The following is a 22,041-nucleotide window of genomic DNA, read 5'->3' on the forward strand; positions in this document are numbered from 1 at the left end:
TTTTTCTTTTAGGCTTTTTTTTTGTAAGACAAACGGGGTTAAGTGGCTTGCCCAAGGCCACACAGCTAGGTAATTGAGTGTCTGAGACTGGATTTGAACCCAGGTACTCCTGACTCCAGGGCACTGCACCACCTAGCTGCCCCTTACTTGTCCATTATTAATAGAGTATGAAGTTGGGGCATGCGGAATTCCAATCTTGCCATTGTACCACCAGTGTGGGACTAGTTGAACCTGAAGGTTCTGCAATTTCCCTCAGTGAAGGTCATCAAGTAGAGGATGACCACCTGTTGGGTGAATGACAGTGGGTATGCCTTTTCAGGTATGAGTTATACTAAATGGGAAGGCATTTATATAGTGTCTAATACATTTTAAATACTGTGGCAAGTGTTTTAAAAATACTCAGGTCCCTTCTTAAGTCTTGTGATTCTATGAATGAAAAGAACACTGGGATAGGAAGTCAAGAACATTCCATTAGTATCCCAGTTCTAACATCAATTTCTGGTTTTAGTACATGGCTTTACCTCTTTGACTCTCAGCTTCCTCTTCCTCCTATGTAGAATGATGGAGTAGGATTAGATACCCAAGATGTTTATTTGCTTGACCTTTATTCATGGTAGAGGTAAAATGGAATGGCACTGGCCTTTATGTGAAGGACTTAGGGCAAGGGAATGCTTCTTGGAGTCTTCTGGACAGCCTGCAAGAAAGGTGGCCATATTTGCCTGGGGTTCTCACAATAGACCTTTCTTTCTACCTCTAAGGCATGATTAGTGTGACCAATCACAGAATAAATCTAGGTGGCACCAAGACACTTACTTAAGTGAAAAGGCTATGATGGTTATTTGACACTGTAAAGAGTAAGCATTCCCCTTCACCAACTGAATTAACTATTAATCCCTTTCCCCACCCTACACCTCCAAATAACAACAAAAACCAAACCAAACCCATTACTGTGACACTGAATGATTCTTGGACTCATTCCTTACTTTCATTAAACCCTAGAAGGATCATGGGGTAAAAAGGAAGTCCAAGCATTTGTTTCCCTTTAAGAACACGATAAAAAAATCCCAATATTGGATTTGGAGTCAAAAGTCTTGAGTTCAAATTCTAGTTCTGCTACTTTGTTGGTATAGTCTAAAGGACCTGGTACACTTTGTGTGTCACAGTCTAAAGGACCTGGTTTCTAATCTTGACTCTCACATAGTTCATGACTTGGGGGCAAGTCTCTATGTTTAGGTTACCTAATCTCTGAGACACCCTCCTGTTCTCTATCTGTGATTCCACTTTTATGACTGGGGCCATGTCATTTCCCTTCTATGGATTTTGGTTTACTCTAGGCAACAATCAGAGCAAGACTAAATAATCTTTAAGGTTTCTTCTGTCTATATGACTATGAAAGTCATATATATCCGGGAATGATTGAAAGCTCCTTGAGAGCATAGATTATGTTACTTTTCATCTTTGTATATCAACTAGTACATTCCATTGATCGGGCACTTAATAAATGGATTTTGAATTGCCAATTATTTGATTGCAAATGGTTTTTTGAGATGCCTCAAGAATTCATGCATGCAATCCTCACACACACATTTTGGGAGACACTGACTGTTCTCAGCTTCTTTTTGTATTTACCTCTGAAGAGAAAGCTGAGATAATTCCAGAACTTTTTCCTTTTGATACTCTAGGAAAATGATTCATAGGATGAGATAAAAAAGAGATACAGGATACTTAGTTTTTTCAGAATGGAGTGAAAAATAGGAAAAGAAATAGCTAGTTTTATAACTCCCCCTAACAAAATTAGATAAGAACAAGGTATGCCATATACTCAAATCAATAGCACTTGCCTTTATTTCTCCTGAACATAATATACTCCAATTAAATTCAGTGATATTAATGAAACATGTTATGTGCAAGACACTCTGTTAGGCATCAGAAATACAAAGATAAAGATCAAATAGTACCTTTTCTCAAGGAAATTGCATTTTATTGGGAAAATATAGGAATCTCAAAAAGTGTCAATATAGTAGGAAATAATTCAAAGGTATTTCAAGAAGGAGAGAACACTAACAACTTAGAGAAATCAGAGAAAACCTCCCACAGGAAATAATACTTAGCTCTGCTTGGTAATCCAACTGGTAGAAGTTAGTATCTGAGGGGACCATGTGTGTGGTCCAAAAGTATGGTGGTAAGAAATGACATGTTCTGCCTAGGAAGAGCTCCGTATCTATGGGATACAGGGAGTGAATTGTATTCATGAAATGTTCTGGTTACAACACATTCTATAGTGGCTGTATGGTGTTAGCCAAGATATGAGCAATGAAGTTAACTAGGAACAGTGGGTTAGAATGAAGAAAGCAAACTCTTTTCTAAAAGTGGGAATTATTTGTCTTCTAATAAAAATGAAGGAAATCCTACTGACTGATTTCAAGTGGTACTAGCTTATGTATTTCAAAAAGATGAGAAGGATATTCTTCAAGAGAGAAATATAACAAGTGACCTAAGATATCTTTTCAATCTCCTATTTCTGCAATTTCATTATGCTAGGAATGAATAATTAGATTTATTCTTCTCTTTTGGGTTCCATGGAACTAATGGTTTTCAAAGTTACCCTTTCTATGTAATTATGAAAGATGATTGCTTATATTGTTATATATACAATAGAATTGCTATTAAGGATCATTTGGTCTGGAGAAAAATGAAAGTGTTTTATCTGAGAATAATCTATTCATTCATTAAAATTAAAGATTGGGAGCTAAGATCATGAAAGCATTCAGTTTGAAAATTTTACAAGCAGACCACATCTCCATAACATGAAAATAACCAGCCAATTCAGTTATTAAAAAAAAAATCAATCACCCCAGTGGGGTGAAATGGTCAGTCAAAACAGCTGTTTGAAATCATGCAGAATCACATAGCAATGTAGTGTTTTGTTTTTTTCACTCTTTTATCCATCTATTTTGAGGTTCTGTTGTTGCTGTCTGAGTTTTTATTTCCTGACCACACCCCCCCTCTGCCAGGATGACCATCTCCATGGCTTCCCAGAAGACCTTATTTTGAATTTTATCTCCCCCCCCCCCATTACAATGTAAACTCCTTGTGGGCAGGGACCATGTCTTATCTTGGCTTTATATTTCTTACCAGAATCCAGCATGGAACCTTGCAAACAGCAGGGATTTAATAAATACTAATCAAACTGACTCTTAGATTCTAATAAAAATATGACACAGTAAGGAGAAAATGTATTTGAAAAAGCATCATGTAAAATTCATGTCCCCAATTCTAATAACAGTTACAGAGAAAAAAATCCAGATTGTTTTTAATAGTCTCACTTCATAAACAATGCCATTCATAATGTTGGAATTTCCTACCCTTTTATAGTTATATGAAAATATGTATTTATAATAAATGTGTGTCTATATAACAAGGCATTTCTCAGAAATAATTATGGCTATGAGTCTTTTTTTATTAAAATGGGAAATTGTATGGTGTGTATAATAAGACAGTTCTCAGAAATAATTATTACTATGGGTATTTTTTTATTAAAATCTCTTCTACTGGGTTTTTTTTTTTGCACAGAGAAAAATATGCCTTGGAAATTCTTTTGGAGAAAAAAAAAGCACAAAACACCTTCATTTGGTTATAAAACTGAAATAGCAGCTTTTCCTTCTCCCCCCCCTTCCAGCTTTCTCAAAAAAAAAAAGATATACCTTTGGAATAAGAACTAGCAAAAGAAACTTGAACTTGAAAATGAATGAAATAGACTTTAGAGAGAATATTTTTTTAAATAGCTTTGAGTGACAAAAAATGCATTAGCAAATTACAATCTAGATAAATTAAAATTATGTACACAATACAACTTATGGACAATATGTATAAATGTATATAAAGTAAACATATAATTATATTACATACATATACACATACACGCATATCAACCACAATGTGTATCTTTATAGTGAGAATGTCATGGAAAAAGACTACCTAAACAGTGAATCAGAATACTGCAGTCTTCATCTTGCCTTTGAAACTGACTGGGTGTGTGATGTTGTGTGAGCTATTTTCACCTTTCTGATTTTCAGTTTTCTATTTATAAAATGAAGAGATTCTGACTAAAGTCTCTTCTAGCTTTAGAATTCTCAGATGTTTCTATAATTTAACAGCCTAACCAGATAAAATACATAATGTACTTTGCAAATCTTAAGGTACTATAAAAATGTCACATAATATTTTCTTTGTCATTGACTTTATTGATTGGGTTCTAGCAGCTCCTCTTGAGGTTTCATGTCCCAATGCTGTGGTTCCTGAGAACTCAGTCCTCTGAATTTTTCTTTCCAGGAGTCTAGGAGAAATTATATTATGTATCTCCATGGGCTCAACTATTAATTAAACACAGATAATCCCTCAAATTTTCTTCTACCTATGTCTCCATTTCTTCATCTCTCAGATTTCTTGACCTAGATTAGGAGAAATGAGGCATAAAGAATAAGAATATTTTGGAGTGAAAGGGATTAGGAGAAAGAAGTCAGAAAAGGGAACTAGTTTACAAAAGAAACTTATTTGGATAAGAGGAAGGACTGAAAAGAAAAGGGAGAACAAATTTAAATGGAAATGGAAATGGAACTGATGAATGGAAAGAAAGTAGGTGAGGAAACTGAATTATTGCCAGTAGGGAAGGAAAATGAAAACACTATTAATGTGACCCAAGGGAGTAGTGGTTGGTGGGAGGAAATTGTTGACTTGATTGACTGGTGATTGCAGGGGAGCAGAGTAAAGATAGATTTTGGCAGAACAAAAGGAAAAGAAGTATTTGATTGAAAGAAGATTTGTATTAAGCTGGTAGATTTTGCTTAGGGTTGAGCTGTAGACTCAAGTTACCATAGAGGAAGAATTAATGACTAAGTTGGAGGGTTGTCTTGATTTGTAAGAAATCTCAAGGAAAACAGGCTAAGTGGGGAGTTCACGTTAAAGGAAATTCATCATACTTTTGGGGAACTGATTTCAGTAAGTTTATCTCCTCTTATCTTTAAGTTCTAGATTCTAAACTTCAGGAATCTAATTTCACCCAAATGGAAGGGGGCAATGTTGGTTTTAGTTGGGGTAGGTATAGCAAGAGAAAGTGGCCAAACATTCCTCCTCTCATTAGACCTTTATAGTAGAGCTCAGGAGTTTTCATTTTAACTTGCTACTTTGCATTGTAGAAAATGCTTCATGTCTCTTATCTTTTGTTTTTGACATGCATTTTTGCCTTTGGAGAATTACATTATACTGTATGTTATGATTCTTTTAAATAACTGATAAAAACAAGTAATTCCAACAAGCTTAATAAGACAATACTACTGCCAGCTGGTTTTATCACTCAATGTATTTAATATAAAATTTGTTGACATTATCTTTAATTTGTTTAAATATTTATGAACATTGCTTTCAAGGGAATTCATATCTAGGGTTATTGTTTTACATAATTCATTCTGTGTGGTCCCAGCTGCCTGGTACAGCATTTTACTTCAAAGGATTCTATTGAAAGCATCCATAGTTTCCTTTATAATTTGGCTGGTAGTTCCTTTAGATCATAGCAGTGTTTTTTCCACCATTTTTGCTCAGTTTGTATAACCAGGGAGGGATATTTCCAGATTTTCAATCATTTTCATAATTCATCCTCTTCAGATAAGGAGTCAAGGTAGTCTGTGTCAACATATAAGAGAAATCCAGAAAATAAACTGTCTGCCCAGCTTGGATCTGAGAAAAGGCCATTTTGGTCTGTGAAGAAGATCTCAAGCCAGACTTCATCTTCTGGTTGAAGGTAGATCACTGTGGATCCAGAAGCAACATCATGGTTTCCTGTGTTAGCATCAAAAGTTTTTATCTTAAATTGCCCATTATGTACCAGCCCGATTGCCAGATGTTTATTGGCTAATGTGATATCATAAGAGAAATAATAGATTCCAGGAAATGCACATATGAACTTTCCTGTTGAGGGATTGTAGTGCTCTCCTTCATTGAAAAGGACCTTGTTGAACACAATGGGTAATCTTTCTTCTGGGTAACTGGTGGTGATGCCAACAGAAAAGGCAGATTTGAGCACGATGCTCCCACACCTGCAGACACCAGGTACCCCTCGATCACCATGAGCTCCTCGGTCTCCTTTTGGTCCAGGAGGTCCAATTGGACCTACATCTCCTTTATCTCCACCTGGTCCTGTAGGTCCTTTTTTACCAGTCTCTCCTTGGTCCCCTTTCTCTCCAGGTGGTCCTATAGGTCCAGCCTTGCCTCGTAAACCTTCAAAAATATTTACAAGTTTAGTTATCATGCATAACAAACAGCAACAATAAAGCCCATATTATTAAAATATGTCTTTTAGGTATAGCTTTAATAATACAGTACCAAGTCAATGAGTCTTTTAAAACTATGATTACACATTTAAAAAATGAAAGCAAAGAACTATGAATTTGTTTTCTCTGTCATTAGCACAAGATTAAAAAAACACCTCTAGAATATTTTAAGGTTATTGAATGCTATTTTGATGGTAAATCTGCTGTCATTCACATATTTGCAAAGGGCTCCCCTTAATGCAATGGGAATTCTCTCTGCATACCTTCTTATCTACAGGGACCCAAGGTAAGACCAAATTTAATTTCTTTATTTTACAAATAAGGAAATTCAAGTCCCAGGATGCTAAATCACTTGACTGAAGAACCACAAGGAGCCAGTGGCAGAGGCAGGATGAGAAGCCATATCTCATGACTCTAACAGATAGGTAGAATAATGGATAGAATACTGGACCTTTAATCAGGAAGACCTGAGATCAAATCCAGTCCCAAACACTTACTAGCCATGTGACTCTGCACAAGCCTTTTTTTTTTTTTTAACATAATTTGCTTCAGTTTCCTTAACTGTAAAACAGGGATGATGATATCACCTCACTCCCAGGATTATTGTTAGGATCAAATGAGACAATAATTTGTAAAGTGCCTAGCATATTTTTCTAGCAAATAGTAGAAACTATATAAAATAATGATAATGGTGATGATGATGATGATGATGATAATAATAACAATAATAATTATTATTGTTAATCTTAGACTTTCTAGATGAGAGTCAGAAAATTGAGTTCTGGCTCTACCTCTAAGTAGTTATATGATCCTGGACAAGTCATTTAACCTAGCTGCACTTTTATTTATGGTCATTGGATTCAGACCATACTCCCTTCCCAAACTATGCTAACCCTAGTAAGTCAGGGGTTTATTGAAGTATTCCAGGTTTGGACTAATAAGTATTATTTCCCTCAATTCCTCAATCATTGATTATAAAGGAAACTTTATGCAACCTTTTTGTACCTAGGGACAAAATTAGACTTATTTGGGTTGAAATAATCGTAATTCAGAAATGTTAAGAAAGCATGAACTGACATAAATATTTGTGTAGTATAATTGACATCTTTAGATAATCATACTAAAACTATTTTCATATGCTAGAATTCTTATTATTAGTCTTAATAGAAAATGTCTTTCTATTGGACAAAATCACATTCCATGAAATTTAACTACATGTAGTAAAAGCTTGATTAGCCAAGGAGGCAAGTATCAGGATTATTATCATTACAAAGATGTTCAACTATATTCATATCCTTGATTTCCCCATGTCATTTACAATAATTTATATCTGCAAAGTTTCCATTACCAGATCCCTTGAATGCAGATATCTCAGTTCATTATTGAAGCCCCTTTAGTAGAAGTATATAACTTTTAAGTAACTGACAGAGTTTTCATAGATTCTGAATTAATTATAAAGCCTAAGATGGCAAATATAGATATGCTTGCCATACCGAGTCACTTAAATAGTTGTTAGTAAGTTATTTTTTATTGTTACAAAGTTTAACTATCAACACATCCCCCAAATATTGATTTCTATTTTCTTTTAAATTCATAGATTTATAGAAGACTTCATTTTATAACTAAAGAAAATGAAGCTCCAAAAGGTGGGCTTCCTAGATCCCATGTGATTTTACTAAACTGCCATGCCTATGATTTTCTCAGGGTATTACACTCAGAAATAAATGTTTTGTTCATTAGTTCAAGGTACCATGATTTTATCAATGTGGGCATTCCCTCCACTGGCATCAATTATGTGATCCTGGACAAGTCATTTATCCTCCATTCTATTTTCATGGGTTACTGTAAAATCCACCTCTTTGAAGGCAAATCTTATAGTGATAAGGTTTTCTGAATTTAGCTAGGCTGGTCCTTGGATAACACAAGCTCCATCATGGCAGTCCTTTCAGTCTGTTTGAACATGCCAGAACTTTCAAGTTGCTGACATACTCTTTGGGAACTCAGAATCATCTTCATGTCATGAAAAGACATCAGAATAGGACTTTATTGGAGGCAGAACTATCCAGTGGCAGTTAATACAGAATTACTCATTCATCTAGAATGTCCTTTAAATAGGATTTTCCAAGCATTTTTTTGTTTTAGTTTTTGTAAGGCAATGGGGTTAAATGACTTGCCCAAGGTCACACAGCTAATTATTAAGTGTCTGAGGCAGGATTTGAACTAAGGTACTCCTGACTCCAGGGCCGGCACTCTATCCATTGCACCACCTAGCTGCCCCTAAATAAGATTTTCAAATCCATTTGCCAACCAAGATGACTTGATCATGGAATCTAAAATTGGAAGAGATCTTAAAGATTGTGTAAGTCAAACTTATCATGTTACAAATAAGTCAAATGAGACTCAGACAAATAACTTGTCTAACATAATCTAGGCAGCCAATAACAGAGTTACGATTTGAACCTGTATCCTCTTATCCCAAATTCAAAGCTTTTTTCCTTTATTGGATAGTGCATAGTTACTATGCAGTATCCATCTAGTCTCTGATTGAAAGAGCAAGAGAATATTAAGGCTCTTCAATGGTGCCACAAGAAATTTACCTTTAGATAGCTCTAAAATCGAGCTAATGCAAACTGACAATGAGGAATAAGATTGGAAGGTTATGCTCCATTTTTTATAGTTGCTGTTTCATACATGAGAAATGAAAATTAGCAAAAACTGAGCAATTTATGTAATTTCCCTCAAGAATTTGGAACAGAGTCATAAACAGAGATTCCTAATTGCTATGTCTGACTAACACATTATTCTCATAAGATCATGGTGATTAAAGAAAACAAAATCAACAACAAAAGAAAAACAGGGTAATTTTTCCAGGTTTGGGGTTAGGAGAAAAAAGGGAAGGGAGTATGGATGAGGGGAGGTACTTCATTGAAGATTAGCTTTAGTTACCTGCGATCCCCTTTTCACCTTTTTCACCTTTCCTGCCATCTCTACCATCTCTTCCTGGAAGGCCAATACGACCGTGTGGCCCAGGTGATCCAATAGCTCCTGGAGGACCAGGAGGCCCAGGCAAGCCAGGTATACTACAGATATACCTCGGGGAGGGACTTTCTCCTTTGAACTGATTACCCTGAAGTTGTCCACTTGCCCAGATGACAAAACTTGTAACATAGAGCAAGACAAACATCTTTGGCTCTGGAAGAGACACAGATGAGCATAAATGCATCTTCTCAGGTCTTACTTAGAGTATCAATTCTATTTGAGAGGCGATTGAATATTAGAAACATTATATCCCCCCAATTAAAAAACAAGATCTCTCCCTCCCAAATTTCTCAGACAACAATAAGCTTATTATAAAGAATTCTTGGCTATATATCCAATGACCATAGAGATGGGGCCCTGTTTAGAAGTTTCAAAAATAATTTACCAGGATCTATGAGTTACCCTTGATCTGTAAGATAAACTGGAGAGAAAAAGAAATTTAAAAAAGAAGGAATTCTATTATTCTCCTTCTCCCTAATATTCATGTGTTACTCCAATTAGTGATAATTGGAGCAACATGTGTGTGTCCTAAGGGGAGATTCAATCTCTCATTTAAAATCCTTAGGTTATAATATGACAGTGTTTTTCATATTAAACTCCTGGAGCCTTTTCACTAGGAAAAACTAAAGAGCAGGACTCAATTGAAACAATGAAGTTGTTTTGTGGATTCTCACTGAAATAAGTATTCTTTCCCTTCAGTTCTGATCTAAAAGGATTTTTTTTCCTTTGCACCAAAGCAAATATCTGAAATTGGAAGACTTGATTTTATTCCTTTCATCATTAGTTTGACACTCAGGAAAAAGGACTGGGCAGCTTTCAGATATTCTAACTGGAATGGTCCCAGAGCTTTGGCAGTTTTTTTGATACTTTAAAGACTATAGGTGTTTCTAGATCCTTCTAATGAAGGGAGCCTGTCTGCTTGGGCTTCAGCTATGGATAGTTATATTCTGTGGTTGATATGGCAGTAAGGAAACCATACAACTCCTAAAAGCACATCAGCACAGATCAGTTTTGGTTTTGACAACCAACGGTCCAGAAGAATAAAAACTATCTATACTTTCTTAGTTCCAATGCAGAATTGGTAATACTTGCAGTATGTGTCTAGTAATATGATCTATACATGAAATGACAAGCAATAATATGGAGGGAAAAAAGTCAAAAGTCAAGGGGCGTATATAATTTCCAAAGTACTTTCTAACCAATATTTTATGGGTGAATTGGATAATAAAGAGTACATGCTTATCATTGTAGTAGATGGCACAAAGTTGGCAGGGATAGTTAAAAGGCTGGATGACAGTCTCAGTTTCCAAAAGGATTGTGACAGGTCAGAATGCTGAGATAACTCTAATTAGATGAAATTTATTTAGCCAGTATAAATATAAAGTATATTACATTTGGTTCAAAAAATCAACTTCAAAAATATAAAATATGGAAGGCATGACTAGAAAACAACTTTACTGAAATGGTTTTGGGTTTTTTTTAATGAATTGCAAGTTAAATAGGATATGACACTCAAAATTAAAGAAATCTCAAATTGTATTAAGAAAGCCATAGTATCTAGAATAAGGGAGGAAAAAGGTTTTTTATACTTTGGTCTTACCATATCTGAAGTAATGCATTCAAATGATAGTCATCTTTTTTCTTTAAATTTTATTTTTAAGGCAAAGGGTTAAGAGTGACTTGCCCAAAGTCACACAACTAGGCAATTATTCAATGTCCGAGGTCATATTTGAACTCAAGTCCTACCGACTCCAGGCCCAGTGCTCTATCCACTGTGCCACCCAGCTGCCCCCTTGGTTGTCACATCTTATAAAAGACATAAACAAGTTAGAGAGGATCTAGAGAAGAGCAACTAGGATGGAGAATGATCTTCAGTTCATGCCATAAAATGACTAGGGATTTAGCCTATAGAAGGAAACACACAGCAAGGATATAAGAGCTTCCTTCAAGTGTCTATAAAATGAAAGTTAGAGGGCAGTAGGTGGTACAGTGAATAGAGGACTGGGCTAGGAATCAAGGAGACTCATCTTCATGAATTCAAATCTGGCTTTAGACACACACACAGGTATGACCTTCTTTGCATCAGTTTCCTCAACTGTAAAATGAGTTAGAGAAGAAAATGGCAAACCACTCCATTGAATTTAATCCCCCCCCCCATGGGGCCAGGGGGAATAAGACACAACTGAACAATAACAACAACAAAAATAAAATTAAGATTAAAATTGTTCTGCTGGATTCCAGAAGACAGAATTCAGAATACTTAGATGAAAATCACAGAGGTGAATTTGGTCTTGATAGAGAGGAAAAGCTTCCTTTCTATAATTAAAGCTATATAGAAATATAATGGACTGCCTCAAGAAGTAGTGGGCTTCTCAGATTTGGCAATTACCTATCGGTGATCCTCTGCTGTCCCTACTAATTCTGATATTCTGGTGTTCTGTGTCTTTATAGTGTCAGCACCATCATCCAATAGCAGTGGGGGTCAGAGGAAAGTTGACTAAATTGGTTATTTAATATTTTATTTTTATTAAAAAGTTGTGATGAGAAATGATAGTTTCTCATCACATGACCAAATTATCTACCAGACCAAAATCTAGGCTTACTGGTCAAGAAAATATATTTCTTCAATGACTATATAACTCAGCTAAAAACAAGACCTCCCCCCACCCAAAGCACTTGTCAAATTGCTGACCTGAGATTATATTAAGACATCCTTTGACCAAGTAAACTCATTAGATTTGCTCAGTACTATTTACCATTTATAAAACATAAGACATTCCCAAAGGGATTTCAGACTAAATAAACACAAGGAAACAGGTTTTCAAAGCAATGAGATGAAAAGCCTTTGGTTAAAAGCTAGGAATCCTTAGATGTCAGATGATCAGTTTTTCTTCCTTCTAAAGACTTAATCCACTAAGTAGGCTTTGATAAGGTATTTGAAAGAGGAAAATAGGCTAACTTGGATTAGTATAATGAGGCTGTTTATAGCACAGGTATGAAATGAGAACTTGTAGAGAAGAAAATAAAACCTGAGTATGGATGAAATGGTCCAATGGATAAACAATTATGGAATCTGGGAATATCAAAATTGGAAGGGATATTAGGTATTCTCTAGGGACTGTGGTACAATGCAAAGGCAAGGGAACTTGGAGTCAATTTGCCCTGGATTTCAGTTCTAGCTCAAGCACTAGTTATGTGATGATAGATAGGTCTCTTTACCCATTGAGTCAATTATCTCTTGCATTACATATTTTGGTAAGGGTTTTGATACAGACAACTCTAAAAATTTTAAGGCACTATATGAATGTGAGATTTGGCTTTTTTATCCATTAGTACTACATTGGACTTGGGATTTCACTGATATGGGGAATTATTAATATGGAAACTCTCTCTTTGTCTATAGGTCAGCAGGGCAACTAAGTGGCATAATGAATAGAGCGCTGGGTCTGATATTAGAAGACTAGGGTTCAAATCTGACCTCAGATATTTACTAACTGTGTGATCCTGGGCAAGTCATTTAACTCTGTTTGCCTTAGTTTACTGGCGAAACTGGGGAAGGAAATGGCAAATTACTCCAGTATCTTTGCCAAGAAAACCATTAATAGGACTACAAAGAGTTAGACATAACTGAAAAACAATTAAACAACAAAAATAAATCAGAAGGTTATTTGTCTCGGTTATCACCTAGATGTTCTATATATGAGATAAGACTTGACCCCAGGTTGGTTCTCTATCCATTACTATACTGCCTTTGCAATATAAGTTATTGTTATCATCATTGGTAGTAGTCTCTGCTTAAATAATTACAATGAAAGTGAAATCAGTATCTAAACCTGAAGTAGGGAAGTCACATCAAAAAGAAAGTAATCAAAAATCAAAAGGCATAGAAAATAATCAAAGGAGATGATTTGAGTAATGCTGTTCATAAGGACTGGCAGAACATTAGGAAAGAATCAAGGAAACAATAACAAAGGTTATTTATATACAAAAAGGATTTTAGTTCTAGGGACTAAGACAAATTTTAAAAGATATTATCAAGGAAGAAAGGATAATTCTTGGTGATAGAGGCAAAGAGTTGCTGAAAGGTACAATCTGAAAAGGATGACAAGACTGCATGCTTACAAAATAATTTCAAGATTACATGTTTTTAAAATGAAAAAGGAAAGGTAATTACTAAATGGAGGTCAAATCACAGAGGTAGAAATATCTTTAAGGATAAAATAAGTAGACACTACTCTTTCTTATGCTAACGTTAATTACATTTAAATGTATGTATGTTTGTATAGGATATATGAAATTAAAAGGGGAGGGACTTCCAAGAGATCAGTTAAGAGGTTGAAATAATGAGGCCCTGGTGGTAGCTATCTGAAGAAGGAAAGGGCAAGACATTACAATATCTCTGTCAAGAAAACCTCAAATGGGATCATAAAGAGTTGTAAACTTTAACTGTAAACAGCTGAAACAATAATATATGTTAAAAGGGAACTGGCAAAATGTACATAGGGAGTAGTTCTAAAATAATTAATTTGTCAATCAAAAACATTTATCAAGCATCTACTCTGTTCTAAATATTGAGCCAAGTCCAGTAAATGGCACAATGAAAGACAAAAGAACAATCTGTCTTCTCAAGGTGCTCATTATCTAAAGGTGGGAGTCAACAATTATAGACAAATAAAATGTGTACAGGATAAATTGGAAATAATTTTCAGAGAGAAGGTACTAGAATTAAAGGGAATCAAAAGGCTTCTTATGGAAGATGAGATTTTATCTGGGACTTGAAGAAAGCCAGACAAGCCTGGCGGTGAAAATAAGGAGATAGCATTAAATTGTTAATGGAATTCAACAGATGAATATTCTTTCCTATTAAGAAATATTGTGCTAGATATCATGAAGATTACAGAAAAGTATAAGACAAATTCTCTGCCTTCCAAAGAGTTAAAATCTAGTTGATGTGGTAAAATATTATAGAGTGGTATAAAGAGACTTGATTTTGGAATCCGAGGACTTGGGTTTGAATTTCACATGTGCCAATAATGACCTGTGTGGTCTTATGCAAATTAATCATCACCATCATTATTACCACCAACACTACCAACACCACCATCTTTATCACCCCCATCATTGTCACCATCACTATCAACATCATCACCACTACCCACCACCACCACCTACAAAAAAGAAAATTATTCTCTCAAATCTTCAATTGGTCAAATGTGAAAAGAAAATAAGTCTCTCAAAACTACAACTAAGCAAAATGGAAAACTCCTGCAAAAATAGAATTGACCGGGGGCAGAGCCAAGATGGCAGCATGAAGGCAGGAATTTCCAGAAACTTATTCCTCAAAAAACTCCCAAATCCCTCAAATTATGACTCTAGCCAAAATTTAGAGGGGCAGAACCCACAGAAAGACTGAGTGTTAATTTCCCAGTCCAAGACAACTTAGAAGATCTCCGGGGCAGGTCTGTTCCACTGAGACCAGGAAGGAAAAAGCTGCAGCCAAGCTGAATTCATAGCATAGCACAGCCTGGCTGGACACCTGGGTCCATGGCAGAGGAGGCAGTTTAATCATCAGGAACAGCCAGAAGGGGTGGTGAAAGAACTCTGTTGCACCAGAATGAGTGTGGAGAGGAGCTCCAGTCTCAGAGCAGCCCTGCAGTAAGAACCTGCAGGTTGTTAGCAGAGCCACCCAGCACATCAAGAGCTCTCAGCCCACAGGCAGTAAGGGGGCCAGAGGATACTGCAGAAATGTCTCTGCTCTGCCTGGGCAGGACTCAGTTGTTTGCCCAAACTCAAATTCAGGTTACAGTTTGGGTTTTCATACTACCATAGCTGAGCAGGGACTCTCCTCATAGCTCCAGGACAGAGGGGAGGGCCTGAAGCCTCTCATTAGACCTTAGAGGGATTAAGATCCCTGTGGATTGTCCCTCAAACCTCCCAAAGCCTTGGAAGTGTGTCAAATAAGTCACAGGCTGAGGAAATGAGCAATCAACAGAAAAAAGAATTGGACCATAGAAAATTACTTTGGGCCCATTGAGGACAATACACACTCAGATGATGACAAAATTGGAGATTCTGTATCCAAAACCTATGAGTTCAAAAAAGACTGAAAAGCAATTAAGGGAGGTGGAGGAAAAATTGGGAGGAGAAATGAGAGCAATGAAGATAAATCATGAAAACCAAGTCAGAAACTTGGTGAAAGAAAAACAAAAAAAATACTGAAGAAAATAGTATATTAAAAACCAGTTTAGTTAAAAAACAGGGCCTCATTATTTCAGCCTCTTAACTGATCTCTGTGAAGTCCCTCCACTATTAATTTCATATACCCTATACAAACACACATACATTTAAATGTAATTAAGGTTAGCATAAGAATAGTATCTACTTATTTTTATCCTTAAAGATGTTTCTTCCTCTGTGATTTGACCTCTATTTGGTAATTACCCCTCTTTTCTCGTTTTTAAAAACGTGTAATCTTTTTTTATTCTGACTTTTTTAAAAAAAGATTTTATTTGAGTTTTGCGTTTTACAATTTTTCTCCCAATATTACTTCCCCCCCCCACCATGGAAAGCAATCTGTCTCCCTTTATTTTGTTTCCATGTTGTACATTGATCCAAATTGAATGTGATGAGAGAGAAATCACATCCTTAAGGAAGAAACAAAAGTATAAGAGATAACAAGATCAGACAATAAGATATCTGTTTTTCCCCCTAAATTAAAGGGAATAGTCCTTGAAATTTGTTCAAACTCCATGGCTCTTTATCTGGATTCAGACAGTATTCTCCATTGCAGACAGTCCAAAATTGTCCCTTGTTGTTGCACTGATGGAACGAGCAAGTCCATCAAGGTTGAACATCACCCCCATGTTGCTGATAGGGTGTACAGTGTTTTTTTGGTTCTGTTCATCTCACTCAGCATCAGTTCGTGCAAATCCCTCCAGGCTTCCCTGAATTCCCATCCATCCTTGAAAAACATGTAATCTTGATATTATTATGGAAACCATAATGCCTTAAAAAGCAGAATTGGCCAGGTAGAAAAGGAGATACAAAAGCTCTCTGAAGAAAATAACTCCTTTAAATGCCGAATGGAACCAAAGGAAGTGGATGACTTTGTGAGAACCCAGAAAGAAATAAAACTGTACCAAAAAAGTAATAAATTAGTAGAAAATGTGAAATATGTTATTGGAAAAACAACTGACCTTGAAAACAGATCCAGAAGAGATAATTTAAAAATTATTGGGCTATCTGAAAGTCATGACCAGGAAAAGAGCCCATACTTCATTTTTCAAGAAATAATACAACAAAATTGCCCTGAGATCCTAGAAGCAGAGGGTAAAATAGAAATTGAGGGAATTCACTGATCACCTCCTGAAAGAGATTCCAAAAGAAAACCTTCCAGGAATATTATATCCAAACTCCAGAACTCCCAAGTCGAAGAGAAAATACTAAAACCTGCCAGAAACAAGTAATTCAAATACCATGGCACTATAGTCAGGATTACACAGGATCTGGCAGCATCTACATTGAGGACTTGTAGGGCTTAGAGAATGGTATTCCAGAAGGGAAAAGATCTTTATTTACAACTGAGAATCAACTACCCCAAAAAACTGAACATCCTCTTTCAGGGGAAAATATGGACTTTCAATGAAACAGGGGACTTTCACACTTTCCTATTGAAATAACCAGAGCTGAACAGACAGTTTGATCTCTAAGTCCAGGACTCAGGTAAACCATCGAGGGGGGTGGACGAGAAGAACTAATTATGAGGAACTTAATGATGTTGAGCTGTTTGTATTCAAGCATGGGAAGAAGATACTGATAACTCATATGAACTTTCTCATTCATAAGAGCAGTTAGAAGGAGCATATAGACAAGGCACAGGAAGGAGCTGAATATAATGGTACAATATAGTAAAAAGATGGATTCAATGGGTTATAAAGAAAAGTGCTGGGAGGAAGGGAAAGGAGAGGAAGCAGGGGCTAAGATATTTTACATAGGAGGCAAGAGGAAGCTTTTAAAATGGAGTGAAATGGGAAAGGCGAGGGGGGAATGAGTGAGCCTTCATTCTCATCAGAAATGGCTCAGAGAGGAAATAACATAATAGGGTGAGGAAATCTATCTTACCCTAGAGAAAAATGAGAAGAGAGGGATGGGATAAGGGGGAACAGGGGGAGGGAAGGGGGGGCAATAGGTGATAGAAGAGAGGGAATATTGTGGGAGAGGATACTCAGATACAACACACTTCTGAGCAGGTATAGGGCAAAAGGAGAGAGAGAGAGAATAGAAAAATGAGAGTGGGAAGGAATAGGTGGAGAGTAATACACCTAGTGAGAGCAACTGTGGGAAAAATATTGAAGCAACTTCTTTGGTGAATTTATGATAAAGAAAGTAACCTATCTCAGAGACAGAACCTTTGGAATCTGAACACAGACTGAAGTACATTTTTTTCTCTCTCTCACTATTCTTGAGGTTTCTCATCCTTTGGGGGTGGGTTTATGATTACTCTCATAGCAAGATTATTATAATCATACAAAATTAAAAAACAAATAAATAAATAAAAAGTAGAATTGACCAATTGGAAAAAGAGTTGCAAAAGGTAAATGAAGAAAATTCTTCTCTTAAAAAAAGAAACTAATGATTTCATGAGACAACAAGAATCTATTAAACAAAACCAAGAAACGGAAAAAAATAGAAGAAAATGTAAAATACCTCACTGGCAAATCCACTGACCTTAAGAATAGATCCAGGAGAGACAACTTAAGAATCATTGGGCTTCCCGCAAACATCGAAGAGAAAAAAAGCCTGGACTCAATATTACAGCATTTAGTGATGGAAAACTGCCCTGATATCATGGAACCAGAGGACAAAATAGTTATTGAAAGAATACATTGATTCCCTTTGGAAAGGGATCCTAAAATGAAAACACCAAGGAATATTGTGGTCAAATTCCAGAACTATCAGATAAAAGAGAAAATCTTGCAAGCAGCCAGAAAGGAACAATATAGATACCAAGGAACCACAGTAAAGATTACACAGTACCTGGATGTATCAACATTAAGGGATAAAAGGGACTGGAATGCAATATTCTGAAGAGCAAGGGACCTTGGAATGCAGCCAACTGAGCCTGCTCTTCTGGGGGAAAATATGGATTTAATAAAATAGGAGACTTCTAGCTTTTCCTGATGAAAAGACCAGAGATAAATAGAAAATTTGGACTTCAAACAGGAGACTCAAAAGACACATGAAAAGGTTTTTAAAAAAAAGGGTAAAGAAAAAAATTGCTATCCAAATAAGCTGAAACTGTCTATATCCCCACCTCGGGGAAAGATTCTTAAAACTTTTGAGAAATGTAACTCTAAGAGGATATACTTAGCCAGAAGTAATAGACACTTATGGCTTATTTATGACTCTGTTAGAATGATTTCAAAACAGTATCTCCTTGAAAAAGGGGGACAGTAAAGAGACAGGAAGAAGGGGGAGATTGAATGGGGTGAATCACATTACAAAAAGAGGTAAAAGGGACTTATTATAATAGAGAGGAAGAAGGGAGAATGTGAGAACCACCTAAATCTTACTCTCATCAGATAAGGCCCAAAGTTAACATACACACACTCAGTTACGACTCAGTTAAGTTGAGAAAGTTATCTTACCTTTCAAGTATTAAAAGGGGAAGGAGGAGGGGGGGGAGGGAAAAAGGAACTAACAGAAGGAAGAAGGAGCAAAAGGAAAGGGGAAAGAAAGGGGAGGGGTGTAGTATAGAAGGGGTCAAATATACTGAAGGTGGTGATGTTCAGAAACAAAATACTGGGAATAGCATGGAGGACAATAAAGAGTTAGTAATTATAACTTTGAATGTGAATGGGATGAACTGTCCCATAAGATGTAAATGAATAGCAGACTGGATTGAAGAGCAGAATCCTACAATATGCTGCTTACAAGAAACTCATTTGAAGCAGAAAGATACATATGGAGTAAAGGTAAAACGTTGGAATTTAATATATTTTGCTTCAGCTGAAGTGAAAAAAGCAGAGGTAGCAATCCTTATCTCAGACAAAGCAGCTGCAAAAATAGATCTCTAATTAAAGGAGATAAGGAAGGAAACTATACCCTCCTAAAAGGTACCATAGACAATGAAGCAGTCTCAATAATAAATAGGTATGTACTATTTAGCATTCAAATTTTTAGAGAAATTGAATGAGTTATAGGAAGACATAGACAGCAAAACTCTACAAACGGGAGACTTCACCCTCCTCAGATTTAGATAACTCTAACCATAAAATAAACAAGAAGGAAATTAAGGAAGTAAATAGAATGTTAGAAAACCTAGACATGATAGACCTTTGGAGAAAGTTGAATGGGGATATAAAGGAACATACTTTTTTTTTTTGCAAAAGATGGTACTTATACAAAAACTGACCATGTACTAGGGCATAAAAACCTAATAATTAAATGCAGAAAGGCAGAAATAGTGAATACATCCTTCTCAGATCACAATGCAATAAAAATCACATGCAATAATGGGCTATGGAGAGACAGACCTAAAACTAATTGGAAACTAAATAACCTCATTTTAAAGAATGAGTGGATCAAACAAAAATTATAGAAAGAATTACTGATTTCATCCTAGATAATGACAATAATGAGACAATGTACCCAAACTTATGGGATACAGCCAAGGAAGATGTCAGGGGATATATTATATCTTTAAATTTTTACATGAATAAATTGGAGAAAGAAGAAATCAATGAACTAAACATACAACTAAAACCATTAGAAAAAGAACAAATTAAAAGCTCTCAATTAAATACCGAATTAGAAATTCTAAAAATTAAAGGAGAAACTAGTAAAATCAAAAGTAAGAAAACTATTGAACTAAGAAATAAAACCTAGAGTTGGTTTTATGAAAAAACAATAAAATTGATAAACTTCTGGTTAATTTGATTTAAAAAAAAGGAAGTAGAAAACCAAATTACCAGTATCATAAATGAAAAAGGAGGAAATTAAAGTGACAATGCAGAATTATTTTACCCAACTGTATGCTGATAAATTTGATAAACTAAGTGAAATGAATGAATATTTACAAAAATATAAGTTGCCCAGGTTAAATGAAGAGGAAATTAAATACTTAAATAATGCTATCTCAGAAAAAGAAATTCAACAAGCCATTACTGAACTCCCTAAGGAAAAATCTCCAGGGACAGACAGATTTACAAGTGAATTCTATAAAACATTTAAGGAACAATTTGATCCAAACTCTTTGGCAAAATAGGTGAGGATGGAACTCTGACTAACTCTTTCTATGACACCAATGTGATGCTGATACCTTAACCAGGAAGAGTCAAAACAGAGAAAGAAAATTATAAACCTATCTCTCTAAATAATATAGAAACAAAAATCTTAAATAAAATCTTAGCCAAGTGATTACAGCAAATTTTCACTAGGATAATACACCATGACCAAGCAGGATTTACCCCAGAGTACAGGGTTGGTTCAGTATTAGGAAAACTGAATTTAATTGACTACATCAATAATAAATCTATCAGAAATCATATGAATATATCAATAGATGCTGAAAAAGCCTTTGACAAAATACAGCACCCGTTCCTACTAAAAACACTAAAGAGCGTAGGAATAAATGGATTGTTCCTTAGAATGATAAGCAGTATCTATCTGAAACCAACAACAAACATTATATGCAATGGTGATAAGCTAGAGGCATTCCTAATAAGATCAGGGGTGAAACGAGGATGCCCATTATCACCACTACTATTCAATATTGTGTTAGAAATGTTAGCTTCAGCAATAAGAGAAGGAAAAAGAAATTGAAGGAATTAGGATTGGGAAGGAAGAAACAAAACTCTCACTCTTTGCAGATGATATGATGGTGTATCTAGAGAATCCTAAAAGAAAAATCATCTAAAAAACTACTAGAAACAATTAGCAACTTTATCAAAGTCAAAGGATATAAAATAAACCCTCACAAATCCTCAGCATTTCTATATATTACTAGCCAAGATACAGCAGCAAGAGCTAGAAAGAGAAATCCTATTTTAAATAACTTCAGACAATATGAAATATTTGTAAGTCTACCTGCCAAGGCAGACTCAGCAACTATGAAAACAACTACAAAACGCTTCTCTCACAAATAAAAAAAGATTTTAAAAACTGGGCAAATACTAACTGCTCATGGATAGTCTAAGCTAATATAATAAAAATGACAATTCTACCTAAATTAAACTACTTATTTAGTGTCCTACCAATTAAAATTCCAAAAAAATTGCTTTAATGTGTTAGAAAAAATTGTAAGCAAATTCATATAGAGAAATAAAAAGTCAAGAATTTCTAGGGATTTATTGAAAACAAGTACAAAAGAAGGTGGCTTAGCTCAACCAGATCTAAAATTATATTATAAAACATCAGTCATCAAAACTGACTGGCATTGGCTAAGAAATAGAGAAGTGGATCCGTGGAATAGACTACGTGCAATAGCAGGAAATGATTACAGTAATCTGCTGTTTGATAAACCCCAAAAGTTCAGCTTCTGGGATAAAGAATCTTTGATAAAAACTGTTTGGAAAATTTTAAGTTAGTATGGAAGAAACTTGCATTAGACCAACATCTCACACCCTTTACCAAGATAAGATCAAAATGGGTATAGAATTTAGACATGAAAAACAAT

The 22,041-nt window shown here is 35.5% G+C and overlaps 1 protein-coding gene across 2 annotated transcripts in view; it reads right to left on the bottom strand.

The window, feature by feature from the left end:
* Window positions 1-923: 923 nt before the first annotated feature.
* Window positions 924-22,041, bottom strand: part of C1QTNF7 (C1q and TNF related 7) — a 153,873-nt gene continuing 132,755 nt past the window's right edge. For both annotated transcript variants that reach the window (XM_074229764.1, XM_074229765.1), the window contains exons 2-3: window positions 9,273-9,518; window positions 924-6,273 (exon numbers count right to left, since the gene is read on the bottom strand). In XM_074229764.1, the coding sequence (XP_074085865.1) occupies window positions 5,642-6,273; window positions 9,273-9,510 (870 nt within the window). In that variant the 5' untranslated portion in view covers window positions 9,511-9,518 and the 3' untranslated portion in view covers window positions 924-5,641. The remainder of the gene's footprint in view (window positions 6,274-9,272; window positions 9,519-22,041) is intronic.

This window comes from Macrotis lagotis, chromosome 3, assembly GCF_037893015.1.
Source record: "Macrotis lagotis isolate mMagLag1 chromosome 3, bilby.v1.9.chrom.fasta, whole genome shotgun sequence".
Classification (NCBI taxonomy): domain Eukaryota; kingdom Metazoa; phylum Chordata; class Mammalia; order Peramelemorphia; family Peramelidae; genus Macrotis; species Macrotis lagotis.